The sequence below is a fragment of the Oryzias latipes genome, chromosome 12, assembly GCF_053564925.1.
Source record: "Oryzias latipes strain Hd-rR chromosome 12, Olatipes_Hd-rR_3.1".
Taxonomy (NCBI): domain Eukaryota; kingdom Metazoa; phylum Chordata; class Actinopteri; order Beloniformes; family Adrianichthyidae; genus Oryzias; species Oryzias latipes.
The window spans coordinates 32,362,424-32,376,725 of record NC_136248.1 but is presented as its reverse complement, the minus strand read 5'-3'; the positions used below and the strand labels follow the sequence as shown (position 1 = coordinate 32,376,725).

At 52.0% G+C, this 14,302-nt stretch overlaps 1 protein-coding gene across 2 annotated transcripts; it reads left to right on the top strand.

Moving 5' to 3' along the window:
* Positions 1-2,663: 2,663 nt before the first annotated feature.
* ppp3ccb (protein phosphatase 3, catalytic subunit, gamma isozyme, b) lies at positions 2,664-13,838 on the top strand. Of its 2 annotated transcripts, XM_023960718.2 has the most exons (14): positions 2,664-3,246; positions 6,551-6,748; positions 7,893-8,017; positions 9,008-9,119; positions 9,203-9,348; positions 9,436-9,575; positions 9,805-9,882; positions 9,970-10,064; positions 10,131-10,256; positions 10,346-10,423; positions 10,658-10,742; positions 11,728-11,825; positions 12,242-12,268; positions 12,973-13,838. In XM_023960718.2, exons 1-14 carry the CDS (start codon positions 3,195-3,197, stop codon positions 13,155-13,157), a joined length of 1,545 nt encoding a protein of 514 aa, XP_023816486.1. In that variant the 5' UTR covers positions 2,664-3,194; the 3' UTR covers positions 13,158-13,838. The 2 variants fall into 2 exon arrangements, with proteins under 2 accessions (XP_023816486.1, XP_023816487.1); XM_023960719.2 differs by lacking the exon at positions 12,242-12,268.
* Positions 13,839-14,302: the final 464 nt, after the last annotated feature.

Sequence of the window (14,302 nt, the reverse complement as noted above, 5' to 3'; positions counted from 1 at the left end):
AGGTGATTCCCTGGCTCCGCCTCCTTTGACCTTTTCAAGAAGCTGGAGGAGAAAGAGGCGAAGACCTGAATTCTGTCATCAGGTAAAGAGCAGGAGTCCTTGTATGGAACCCTGAGGTGCACCTCTGTTATGGACCATGGAGAAAATGAACTCTGCTGTGAGGAGCTTCTGAACTGAGAGTAGAGCGCCACCATCGGGTCACAAGAAGAACAAGCAGCTTGTAGGATTTCACAATAAAGGCTTTTATTAAATTCATTTACAGAGTAAAAGTCAGAAACATTTTCAGAGGTAATCTCACCTGTGAGTCATCTGTTCATTCTGTCATCTGTCACATATGGAGGCAGAAAAACGTGAGCCGCCCTTGATTGAAGTCATTCTCCACTTTTATATTTTTGGAGGATGACGTGAATTCACCTGGACAGGTGACATCAGAGGGCTTCCCTGAAGGCCCTGAGTCTTCCTGCTGCTCATCCTTACCTCCTTGACTTTTGACCTTCACAGTGTCACCTCGCTTGACCTCTTTGCATTTAGAGTTTCCCTTGAAACTTGGGCTGAATTTCCACTGCAGGTCTTGATGCCCAAATTTGATTTTTTCTGACTATATCCGATTTTTTTGATGACCCGTATCCGATATTTGCATTTACACTACACAATGCTGAGACTATCAAACGTAGACGTTCTGAGGACTACATAGCAGCATTTCCGCCTTCCACAGACCTGAGCACTGACCGCACGGATTTAAAACATTATGAGCGAGCAGGCCCTTAATAATAATCATAACAGTAAGAAAAGCACATTTAGAAGATGCGTGTTGGTCCAAACGGCAAACGTTTAGCATGGCGAAACCCTCCCCTTTTTGTTGTGTTTTTGTGTGACTGTGGTTGTCATGGAGGCAACGCAGCGACGGAAGGAGGCGTTGCCTGTGGCGCTCCAGGATGAGGCAGGAGAGGGGATGTGTGGGAGAGGAACAAGGAGGGATGCTGGGCCGGCTTATGGTCTCTCTCTGAGTTTGTACTAACAGTTTGATCCAAGCAAAGAAACAAACGGCTTCTAGCTGTTCCAGAGCAACGGTGTCCCGTTTGATTAGTTACCGTCTGCGTCCCGACCGGGACCCGACCGGAAATAACGAAGCCTGAGGCTGAAAGGTAACAGCTGATGGGGCTCCAGCTGTCCTCCAACAGCAACATCAGCACAAAAGCACCTTAATAAGTCATGTGATCTCAGTGGGTGGTGTCCTGCGTTGACGTCACTGACCTACGACTCGCATTCACTGGGGAATATCCGATTTGTCTGCTTACATGGCACACGCAGACGCACGTATCCGATTCATATCCGATTTATTTCCACATATGAATGAGGCCTGAATCCGATCTGAGAAAATCTGAATCCATGCGCTTTTGTCCTGCTTCCACGTTCACCGGTCATATCCCATCTGTGCCACATAAGAGGAAAAAATCGGAATTGGGTCACTTGAACCATGCAGTGGAAATGCGGCCTTAGTCTTCTTCCTGGAAGCTGCTGGACGTTTCCTCCAGGAAACAGACTCAGAGAGAATCCAGGTTGGTGAACCTCTCCTGACCTCTGTGTCTGACCTCTGACCTCTGTGTCTGACCTCTGGCTGACAAGCAGCAGTTGTTTAGATCTCAGTGTGAGGCCTTCATTCACGCTCCAGACAATAAAGAGGACCACAGAGAACTGGACCAGGCCTTCAGAACCCTGGACTTTGTTCTGATGATGTTATGTGACACACTGATCAGTCTGGATGACCTCGGAAGGGTCAAACATCTGAAAACTCAAATGTTGCGTTCGTGTAGCTCGAATAGCAACCACCAGAGGGAGCTGGACCCCACCGCGGGTCTTTATGGTCCAGTCCATCAGAACCAGAACCACGACTCCATTTAAAACGTCAAAGTAAAAATTAAAAATGAGTACAACAAACATTTATTCATCGTGACTTTTAATCCAACACACAGAAACAATGCAAACTGCTTGTGATTCTACATGTAAAATAGATTTTAAAATATGAATTTCCTTATTATTTGCATAACAAATATTCTGGTCTGAAATAGATTTGGAAATGCGTGTCTAAAAGGGGAACTGAACCACATCCTTCTTGAACTTGGTTAGAAAAACTTTTCATCTCGGGATTTTGATGAAAACCTTTCTGAAATCCTTTTCTTCTCTGATTCCGTTTCACATTTGCGTGACTCTGCGGGCTTTGGAGCGGAGAAACGGAAACCACATCCTGGACTGGAACCGGCTCTCTGATTGGTCAGGAGGCTGCGCATGCGCCTGTTGCGACGCTGTCTGAACTGGTGGTGTCGCGCAGAGTTCTGCTCCCCAAAATGAGCTGATGCCCCACGCAGAGGTCACGGTGGTCCTGAAGGCAACGATCATTTCTGCGAGTCCTCCTGGAAAAATCTCTGAAATGCCATGAATTTAATATCATATAATCTATACATGCATTTCTCCATCCTGCCTGTTCTCCATATGTGCAGAAAAATACGTTTTCTAAAGTTTCTGTGTAACAAAACTGAGAAAAAATACATCTTTTAAAGTGTTTTGTTGTATCTTAAAATCTCGCGCCGCTTGTGTTTTTTTTTGGACCCCGCAGCAGCTCACGAAAAGATGCGGAAGCGTCGAACCACAACACTACATTACCCACAACCACCTGCTCAGAATCATGTTGTAGGAAATCCGCTTGCGGCGGATTATTGTAATCCGACAGCGGGTCTGAACGGCACATCGGATCACCATTAGAGACAGACACGAATCCGAAAGGCAGCGGCCCGAAACAGATGCGCGGCGCCCGATACTAACGGGATCAAGGCGGGCTATGATCTGAGGCGCGGCGCGGCGCGCGTGCTGGAGCCTGACGTCGGCGCTCTCCGGGCCGCTTCCTTCTCCATCGATTCAGCCCGTTTAGAGTGACGGCGGCTCGGGATTCCCGCCCCGTGTAGCACGGCGCTGGGCACCGCTCGCTTCTGCCGGACGAGAACACCCCCGTACCGTCCCGGTCCGGGTTTTAGTCCGGGTCCGCCTGGAAGCCGAGCCCGGGCGTGTTCTGTGCTGCCGCGAGCCGCGCCGTGAGCTCGCGCGGCTAGCCCGCTCCAGCTAGCTGCTAGCTAGTTCGAAATTTAGAGTTTGGTTCGGAACCCAGTTCCAGTTCGGGCCGCTGCTCGCTTAGCAGGAAGATGTCGGCTAAAGACCAGAACAAGCTGTCCACCGTAGAAAGACCCATTAAAGGTGAGTTCCTGTCGGTTTTTGACATTTTTCTGCGGGAGCAGGAAGTCAGCGGGGGCTAACTGCGGGCTAAGTGCGGGACAGCGGACTCTCGAGTCCCGCAGACGGACGGTTCACTCTGTCGGTCCGGCAGGTTGGCTGACCGAACCGGTCCCCGTACAGCTGCCTTTTGGTCCGGGGGGGGGGGGGGGGGTCATGTCTGTCGCCGTCTGGAAGCTCCAGGACAGGCGGGCTCAGGGGGAGAGACGGTACCGGCTCTTATATACCGAATTTCTTAGGGAGCAGGTCGAGTCCCGGGCTCGTTCCTGAACAGACGGTTCCGGACGTGCGGGTCCAGAGCTCTGCCGCACGCGGGGTCAGGGCGTGGTGTTTGGGTGTTGACAGGTCGGGCGTCTGCGTTTGATGGGTTTAGCGGGTTAGAGAGGCTTATCTGCGGGAGAGCGCCGCGGCATTAAAGCTGCATCCCTCAGGAGGTCATGGACCGCCCGTGACCGGCTCACCTGTGCAGGACTGTGGCTGCTGCTCCACCTGTTTCCATGACAACCGCGCGGGGGGGGGGGGGGGGTCAGCGAACCTGTACAGGTGAGGCGGGGCACACCTGCCCAGACCTGCAGGGTTTCTAGGAAACCTTTGGATGCACAAGCGGTTCTCCTGAGCCTCAGAACGTCCCACGTTCTGGTCGTATTTGGGTTCTAAATCTCCATCGAGGGGAGTTGTGGACTTCGGACTTCGCCGTGGTCTGTCATGGCGTTCTCTGGAGGTCTTGGTTCACGTTGGCGGCTGTCTGGTTTAGGAGCTGATGATGATGATGCTGAGTGACGGCGGGATCTCCCAGAATGCCTCTGGCCTCTGGCCGTGGCTGTGGATCAGTGACTGATCTGTTCTGGCAGCTTCAGGATGGTCATCAGTCATGAGTGACGGAGTTGAGCCTGAGGACGGGCGGGCCGGAGCGGGTCTGGGTCATCGGGCCAGCGATGAGAGAGATGCCGCTCCGCAGCGAGCCCAACATCAGGACCACACCCCACCACACCCCCCAGTGTGAAAGTCAGACAGCCTGTAGGGTGAAGCTGCTGGGGGGGGGGTATAAACCATGAATTATGAAACTTGTCATTAGTCTAAATAATGCAGCGAGTGTTTTAACGTTCTAAGAAAACTGCAAACCAGGAATGGATGAATGAATGGATGAATCGCCTTCATTGTCATTGTATCTGCTCAGGAGAAGGGGGGGGGGGGATGTTGATGCTAAAACTGGATAAACTTTTGGCCCAAGTGGGACAGGGCAGAAACACAGAACCCAGAGCTGCATCTGCCGTTGACTGCAGGCTATCCATGCATGCTGGTGTCTGCGCACTCTGCATGTGTCTGCACGCCTCAGCACATCTGAACGTCCGTGGCAGCGTAAAGACCAAACACGACACTTCTCAGAAGACGAGTCAGAACAAAGTCCTGGAGACCAGAAACTATGATGCTTCTGAACACGAGGAGACGTTTGACTCGCACTTTAACGGGCACGGCGGCAAAAGCTCATGGTATGGGCTGCCAAAGTAGTAGAGGTGGTGGAGGTCCTTTGTAAGGAAACTGGACCCATGGGTCCAGAAGAAGACTGACATGCAGAAGAGCTGCAATGCTCTGGGGAAAGTCTAGCTCAGCAGGAACTGGATCTCCTTCAGAACCACTACCGGGTCAGACTGGACAGCAGCTGGATTTAGCTGTTCTTTTCAGAACCTGTGATGATCAGAAGAAGTTCTTCCTCCTGGTTCTGGATCGAGTCCGTCGGTGTGAAGTCACTTAGTGACTCTGTTGATCATCAATAAGAGCATATTTGATGCTCCGCCCACTTTATGTAGACACTTTTTCAGAACCAGCATGTTTTGAGAAATAGATTTGCGGGGGGGGGGGGGTTGTTATACTCTTGGGTCATCTGAAGGGTGAAGCTCTGAAGGGGGGGCGTTCGTGGCGTTAGGAGACTGCAGTGAACATCATCTTGATCCCTCTCCTCTGGACCTTCATTTTTCTACCACTCTCTGGGTAGGGGGGGTTCCATCTTGGTTCTGGTCTTGTTGCCCACCTGGTTTCAGTCTGAGTTCTTCCTCCTCCCTGTCAGAGGCTGGAGAACCCTCCTCCTCTGCTGCAGAGATGGTACGATCTGAATGTGACCTGGTTTGGTTTCAGCTAAAGTGGATCACTCGCTGCTCATGGGGGGGGGGGGGGGGGGTTCTGGTTCTGACCTGATTAAGTTTTGTGAAGGAACAGAGTCTGTTAGCGACACCCCCCTCCCCCCGAAACACCTGCAGAGATGTCAGGCTCCTCCCACAGGTGTCAGCGTCACGCAGGTTGAAGAAGCTCCTCAGGAAACAGCTGTTTGCTCCGTGTGTCACATGCACATGTGTGTCTCTGGACACACGTGCACGTACGCACATGCTCGTTCGCACATGCTCGTTCGCACATGCACGGACACGCACATGCACGGACGCACTTGCATGGACGCACATGCATGGACACGCACATGCACGTTCGCACATGCACGGACGCGCACATGCACGTTCGCACATGCACGGACGCGCACATGCACGGACCCACATGCACGGATGCACACATGCACAGACGCATGTACAAATAGGCTGTTTCTCTTAACCTTTACAGGGAAAGGTTAAGAGAAAATCTGTTTTTCAAAATAAAAGGATCTGACAGGAAGTCCAGTCTGACTGTCAGAAATGTCTGCAGACGTTTTTCAAACTGTCAAAGTAGTTAGTGTGTGAGGGGGGGTCCTGCCCCAGAGGGAGGGGGAGCGGCATGTTTGTTCATGCAGGTTGAAAGCCTGAGTCAGCGGGAGCTTTGGGTTCCTGTTGGGCCAGTTTGTGGAGGAGGAGGAGGAGCTGCTGGTATTTCCTCCAGGGCACAGCCCCCCCCATTACACAGAGAGGAAGAGTTGGTGTTAACCATTGTGACTCCACCCCCGTGGCGTTCCAAACAGGAAGTACCTGCAAAAACCCATAGACGTCCATAGAGAAATAAAATGGCGTGTGCCGCTGTCTGCCCCCCCTCGTTGCTGACCCCTGCTCAACGCTGTACAGGGACTCTGATCCTGCTGGGACTGAGGCTCCTCATAACCCCCCCACACGGGGGGGGGGGGGGGGGGCATGCAGTTGACCAGTTTGGGCTTCAGTGTGTTGCCCAAGGACATGTGACTGTTGGAAATTGAACCACCAACCTTTCCGTTGTCAAAAAGCTGCTTGCTGGTTTGTGTCATGCTGCGTCCCCCCCCCCCCCCCCCTCATCAGAGCTGCTGCTGTCTCCCTGTCTTTAGCGGTGCCGTACCCCCCCGGCACCCGCCTGTCCGTCAAAGACCTGTACGTGGACGGGAGGCCCAGCCTGGAGGTGCTGAAGGCCCACCTGGTGAAGGAGGGGCGCCTGGAGGAGGAGACGGCCCTGCGGATCATCAACGAGGGGGCGGCCATCCTGCGGCAGGAGAAGTGCATGCTGGAGGTGGAGGCTCCCATCACAGGTGACCCTCACACCCCACCCCACCCCCACCTGCACGGCCATGTTAGAACCCAAAGGTTTACATTTCACAAAGTTAAAATCTGATTAATATGAGTGTTATTATTCAACGTTGATTTATTAATAAATACATCTGAATGCATTTATTTGGTAAACAATTTTCCGACGCAATGCATTGTGGTCTATATTCGCCAATCTAGGGAGCATCGATGCACACGGTTTTATGCAGAGACTTCTGGGAAATTTCTAGGGCTCTGGATTTAGGAATTGTAGATCCAGATAGTACTAGAACATGGCAAACGTGGTCTATAGTGAGAAGAGAAGGAATTCCGACTCAATGAAAGTGTTTTAATCACAGCTGCTTCAGATGGTTTTCAGAGTTTCCATGAACACAAAGTCGTCTTTGAGTCCTTATTTCTCAGCCATTTTTGATCATTTCCACAAAAAAGTTTTTTTTTAAATCAAGTTGATCTGGATTTGAAGTTAAGATGTTTTTTTTCTCTGGGACGGTAAACGTCTTCAACTTAAAAAATAACTAACAAACTGCAGAGGAGCCTGTAAGACTTTTCTAATATTCTTTATCTTTATTTGATTTTAAATATTTATTTGTCCAGAAAAGACTAAGAAAAAATCTTCTTTTCAACTGTGGTCTGGCAAAAGGCAAGATTTATTAGAGTTTATTACCTCCAGCAGAAACTAATCTGTAGGATTATGGAGACCTGCAGGCCTCTGGGGTTCTCCTCTGGGGTCCTCCTCTGTGGTTCTCCTCTGGGGTTCTCCTCTGGGGTTCTCCTCTGGGGTTCTCCTCTGGGGTCCTCCTCTGGGGTTCTCCTCTGGGGTCCTCCTCTGGGGTTCTCCTCTGGGGTCCTCCTCTGGGGTTCTCCTCTGGGGTCCTCCTCTGTGGTTCTCCTCTGGGGTTCTCCTCTGGGGTTCTCCTCTGGGGTTCTCCTCTGGGGTCCTCCTCTGTGGTTCTCCTCTGGGGTTCTCCTCTGGGGTCCTCCTCTGGGGTTCTCCTCTGGGGTCCTCCTCTGTGGTTCTCCTCTGGGGTTCTCCTCTGGGGTCCTCCTCTGGGGTTCTCCTCTGGGGTCCTCCTCTGTGGTTCTCCTCTGGGGTTCTCCTCAGCTGCTGATCTCCTGTCTGTGTTTCAGTGTGTGGGGACGTTCACGGGCAGTTCTTCGATCTGATGAAGCTTTTTGAGGTGGGGGGCTCCCCCAGCAACACCCGCTACCTGTTCCTGGGAGACTACGTGGATCGGGGCTACTTCAGCATCGAGGTGAGCTTCCCCTGCAGGTGTTCTCACCTGGAGCCGGACCTCCTGTCAGGTGTCTGTCTCCCCGTCAGTCTCAGCCTCTGCATGGGGGTTTTGGGGAGGGGTCTTCATCAGATGGCGTTTCTCAGCGTCAAACCTCTCAGACTGAGCGTCCGGCTCATGCACAGTTCTGCTGTCACGTTCTGCTGGTTCCTCTGATTAGATCAGTTCCTCAAAATAACAGCGGCTGAACGTGAGAAGCTGCTTCCTGCCGCTGCAGACCGACGTTCTTCTGTCCTGCTGCTGGTCGGGTTCTGAAGGTCTGCTCCTCTGTGACCCATTGGAGGGGTCAAAAACCCGTCCACAGGAGGCGCTCCTCAAGTTTTTAGTGTCTTCTGACCTTCAGACGCCGGCGGTTCTGGTTGATGCATCAGTGAGGATCGTTCCCAGCAGATCAATAATCACATCAGATAAATCCCAGTCCAATTAAACGATTACTGTCAACCCGCACCGTGCCTGCTGACCTGGAAACGGCTCAGAGGAAGATCCTGTGCCCTCAGTACTGTCTGCCAGGCTGGAACTCTTACCTGGGAGCTGCAGCTTTGCTTTGGAGCTTGAAGGTTTCAGCTTCTCCCTTCATGAGGAACCATCGCAGCAGAAGCAATCGTCACCTGCAGGAGAACAAACCCCACCCATCCTGAAACCCCACCCATCCTGAGACCTGCAGACGGATGAGGGGGAAGCCCTTTGGATTTTTTCGGGTCTTTTCTTTCCCAGCTCTTGCAGCAGCCTTCAGAGCTGGAGTTCTTTACTTCAGGAACTGCTGTTTGACTCGGGGTTCAAATTGACAGAAATATCCCATCATGCTTTGCTGTGGATGCTGTGGATTGTTGTGCCAGACTGTTTGATGTTGTTCCTCCTCCTCCTCCTCTCCTCGTTCTGAGGGTGGACCTCCCCAGGAGAGGAGGCCGTGGCGCCTGGCGTGTTGTGCGTCTAACCTGTGCGTGTCTGCAGTGCGTCCTGTACCTGTGGGCTCTGAAGATCAACTACCCCGACACGCTGTTCCTCCTCCGGGGCAACCACGAGTGCCGACATCTCACAGAGTACTTCACCTTCAAGCAGGAGTGTAGGTCCTCCTCCTCCTCCTCCTCCTCCGTCTGCTCCGTCAGGAGTGGTCCTCCTCAGACTGTGTGTGTGTGTGTGCTGCAGGTAAAATCAAGTACTCGGAGCAGGTGTACGACGCCTGCATGGACGCCTTCGACTGCCTGCCTCTGGCCGCTCTCCTCAACCAGCAGTTCCTCTGCGTTCATGGAGGCCTGAGCCCCGAAATCACCTGCCTGGATGACATTCGAAAGGTGAGGAGGAAGCCACGCCCCCTCTGGAGGGTGTGGTCAGAGCCCCCACATGCCTGTCTGATTCATGTTTGATCTGCCGTCCTGCAGCTGGACCGGTTCAAAGAGCCCCCGGCGTTCGGGCCCATGTGCGACCTGCTGTGGTCGGACCCCGGAGAGGACTACGGGTCCGAGAAGACCCAGGAGCACTTCTGCCACAACAGCGTCCGCGGCTGCTCCTACTTCTACAGGTAGGACCGCCCGCTGCTGCAGTGGGGGGTCCAAAAGCCAGACCCACCTGAGTGGTGGTGTCCAGGCCCCCCACACATGTAAAATGAAACCTTTATGGCTTCAAAGGTTTGAGTCCATTTTTGATAAACGTGTTTAAAAATGAGAGCAACTCCTGGAGAAAGAACCTCCTGGTTCTTCTGGATCCTGGTTCTTCTGGATGCTGATGCCGCCCCCCCTCATCTGTTTCAGTTACCCGGCGGTCTGTGACTTCCTGATGAACAATAACCTGTTGTCTGTAATCCGAGCACACGAAGCCCAGGATGCAGGGTGAGTCTGATCCGGGTCTGGTCCGGTCCGGTCCGGTCCGGTCCGGCATCCTCCTGTCATCACTCTGACCTGCCTGTCTGTCTGCAGGTATCGAATGTACAGAAAAAGCCAGACGACGGGCTTCCCGTCTTTAATTACCATCTTCTCTGCTCCCAACTACCTGGACGTGTACAACAACAAAGGTAGGGCGACAGGTAACCATGGCAACCAGCGGGACCTCAGGGATGCTGATGTCTGTGTGCTTCCAGCTGCGGTGCTGAAATACGAGAACAATGTGATGAACATCAGGCAGTTCAACTGCTCCCCCCACCCCTACTGGCTGCCTAACTTCATGGACGTCTTCACCTGGTCCCTGCCGTTCGTCGGGGAGAAAGGTGGGTGATTTCCCATCATTCCCTCTGTGGCGTGGTGGTGTTGCATGGAGGAGCTGCAGGAACTGGACCTCCTCTGCTTGTGTTTGCAGTGACGGAGATGCTGGTGAACGTGCTGAACATCTGCTCCGACGACGAGCTCATGTCTGAAGGAGACGACACGGGCGAGGGTAAGCTCCGCCCCCCTGAGGCGTGTGCAGACATCAGGCTCAGCTCTGCTTTTACATTCTTTCCGGTGGTTTTGGTTTTCCTCTGCGGACGTCCTCCAAACATTGGCGCCTCCTCGGCTGCTCCGTGTGATGTCATCTCTGCACGCTGACCAATCACATGGCAGCTGCAGTTTCTGAAGGCGGAGCAGGGAGGATCTTCTCCGTGTGATCTCCTCTCCCTGTTTTCCTCCTCAGGTGGCGCTCCAGCCGTCAGGAAGGAGGTGATCAGAAATAAGATCCGGGCGATTGGGAAGATGGCCCGCGTCTTCTCTGTGCTCAGGTCAGCTCACGCTCCTCACCTGACTCTTCTCCTCTAAAGGTCACAAAGGAAGTCATCCAATCCGACTCCAGTCGTCCTCCAGCCTTTGCTCCACTTACTTATAGGCTAATGACTTCCTCCCGTTCTCCTCTGGGCTCCTTTGCTCCTGCAGAAATGTTGTTCTCCTCAGAACATTAAGTCTGGTTTCATTGATCTCACTTTAACTGGAGCAGAACCACTAAACTAAAGGAGAGGTTTGCCGGGTTTCCCGTATGAACACTGCTGTTCACGGCGCTGTGTTCAGGCGCTGTCGGCCCTGAAGCTTCCATGTATAATAAAGGAGTCTGCTGTTGACATTCTTCCAACATTCTTTAGGTGAAAGACTTTTTCTGAAATGTCAGATTTAAAATCTTCATCTGCAGGTTTGTTTTTAATAACTGATGGCGTCATGAAAACCATCATGTTTGCAGATGATCTGATTCTCTGCATGGATCCCTCCGACTGAGGAAGTCACTTCTATGATTCAAAAAACTTTTTAATGTCTTTTATTTTGAAACTTTTATTGATTTAACTTTGCAAACATAAACATGATTTTTTTACACAAGTTTTTCTGAAAAATCATCAGTTTCTGAGTTAAACTAAACGAAGGCATGACTGCATTTTTGATTGGCATTCTGGATGTTTTTCATGTATAGGATGTTAAAGACGTTTGTAAATGTGGCTTTGGCGACATCTGCTGGACAAACGGAACATTACTTTTACTGTCACGTCTGGGGCGGGGCCCTGGGGGTGGGGACCCGGGGGTGGGGACCCGGAGCCGCATTCCTGCTGGTTTTCCAGCATGCTCGGCTCGGCAGCTTCCCGTTAGCTGGACACACCTGATCCAGATGTGCAGCTGGGAGTCCAGCAGGGTATCCGGAAACCCTGCAGACCAAGCGGCCCCGGAGGTTTGAGGCCCCCGCCCTGCTGTATGGAGGTGTTTGTGTGACGGCGGTGTATTTTTCAGGGAGGAGAACGAGAGCGTGCTGCAGCTGAAGGGGCTGACCCCCACGGGGACGCTGCCTCTGGGAGTCCTGTCCGGAGGACGACAGACCCTTAAGCACGGTGAGCCAACCGCCTGATGACCTTTGACCCAAATCCAGCTCACACTAACCCCCCATGCCTGCACCCCACACTAACCGCCCGACCTGCACACCATCACTGCAGCACAGCGGAGTCTGCACCTGCTGCCAGAGTTTCTCTTTTACAACGCTCCCTGAACGCAGCATTGAGCCTTTTTAGAGGTGGGGGGGCACCTGATGCCCCCCGGTGTTTACCCCAGCTCAGTGTGTGGGGCAGCAGGATGCGGACTCTGCTCTAACACCCCCCTCCCTGATGATGATAACTGTTCCAGCTCTGGGAATGTTACCGTGTGTGGGCGGGGCGGGGGGCGGGGTTTATGATGACTGACTCCATGGTAACAGGACTGACATGTAACCTTCTCTCCATCTGTTTGGGCTGCTCTGCTCACGCTTACACAGCAACGGTAGAGGCAGAGGAGGCACGAGGTACGAGTCTGAGCACCAACACACACGTCTACACACACGTGTACACACATGTCTACACACACGTGTACACACATGTCTACACACACGTCTACACACACGTCTACACACACGTCTACACACACGTCTACACACACACGTCTACACACACGTCTACACACACATCTACACACACACACCTACACACACGTCTACACACACCTACACACACGTCTACACACACGTCTACACACACGTCTACACACACGTGTACACACACACACACACACCTACACACACGTCTACACACACGTCTACACACACGTCTACACACACATCTACACACACACACATCTACACACACACACACATCTACACACACGTCTACACACACATCTACACACATCTACACACACACACATCTACACACACACACACGTCTACACACACACACATCTACACACACATCTACACACACGTCTACACACACATCTACACACACACACATCTACACACACACACACGTCTACACACACATCTACACACACACACACATCTACACACACAAACACACACACACATCTACACACACAAACACACACACACATCTACACACACACATCTGCACACACAGATGAAAACACAGACATTCACATTGATTATCAGGATGAGTTCTGGTTCCGGTTCTAACAGACCCGTGTGCCCCCCCCCCCCCCCCCCCCCCGCAGCCATCCAGGGCTTCAACCCGCAGCATAAGATCCAGAGCTTCGAGGAGGCCCGCGGTCTGGACCGCATCAACGAGAGGATGCCCCCCCGCCGCGACAGCAAGCAGCAGGAGCTGCCCCCCTCCCTCTACAACCTACCAGCCGGCGCCGGACCCCCGGACAAAAATGGCACCAACGCTCAGGCCTAGTCCCCCCGTTCCTCCCTCTCTCTTTCCTGCCTCCTCCCCCCGCCCCCTTTTTGGGGGGGGGGGGTCGGTTCGAGCGGTTATTTATTTTCTCATCGATTAAAAATCGTAGTTTGAGACTGAAGGGAGGAACGACGGAGCGCCTTTGTTTCTATTCAGTCTGGGGGGAGGGGGGGTCAGGGAGGGGCTCATTCAGATGCTGTTTCTGCTCACACACACACACCTTTCTTATGCCAACAACAGTGTGACTGAGCTCTGCGGGGCGAGTATTCGTTTCTGTTCCTCTTTCAATGTGACGCTTTTCTGTTTTTTACACACTTAAACTTATGTAAAGGGGGGGGGCATGAAGCTACCACAGTCTTCCTCACTGATCTTCATCCAGAAGGAATCTGTGGAATCAGATTTCTGGAAAACCAAATTCCAAAAACCTGAAATCTGCTTTTTGGGGTTTAGAGTAAAAACTGATTTAAATCATGAAATTAGAGATAAAAACAGAAATTCTCCCCAGAAAACTAAATGGACCTTAATGAATGAATAACCATGGGGGGGGGGGCAGTGTCTTATATGAACATATCTAAATGTACAGAAGCGTTTTGCTTGCGGCTCGCTTTGAAACTTTGTGGATTTCATGGCTCATTTCTGTACAACTGTCACTCATTCAATAAACAACCCAAAGCTGTACAAGTGTGCGTCTGTGTGTGTTTGTGTCAGTGTGTCTCTTTGTGTGTGTGTAATATTTACGTTTAAAGACCCTGTAATATGTTATATCCATCATCCTTTTGTAAGACAATTCTTTGGAGGGTCGATAGGGGGCGCTCGTTGTCAGATTGGCTGTCGCGGACGGACGAAGAAGAGCAAACAGTCAAACCAAAAAAGTTAAACGACGCGCCGGCAGCTTTGAAGCTGCATCAACAGAGTTGTGTGAGGAAGCCGCGGTTGCTGCTGGCCTGAAGCCGACACAGCCCGGCATGGAGACCTTTGTCCAGGTGAAACTACCGCCATCTTCTGGAGAGCAGAGGCAACAACACACTGGATTGCTGTTTAAAAGTGTTTTTTCTTTTTTTGAACAATACAAAACACCAGAACATTTACATAAAATTCACAAAATATGGCGGATACAAGAAAGAATAATGCAATTTGAAAGGAAG

Coding starts and splice junctions, on each gene's coding strand:
- ppp3ccb (XM_023960718.2), top strand. CDS start 3,195: ATGTCGGCTAAAGACCAGAACAAGCTGTCCACCGTAGAAAGACCCATT. Junction 9,883..9,969: donor CACGAAGCCCAGGATGCAGG/GTGAGTCTGATC, acceptor GTCTGTCTGCAG/GTATCGAATGTACAGAAAAA. Junction 10,257..10,345: donor GCCGTTCGTCGGGGAGAAAG/GTGGGTGATTTC, acceptor TTGTGTTTGCAG/TGACGGAGATGCTGGTGAAC.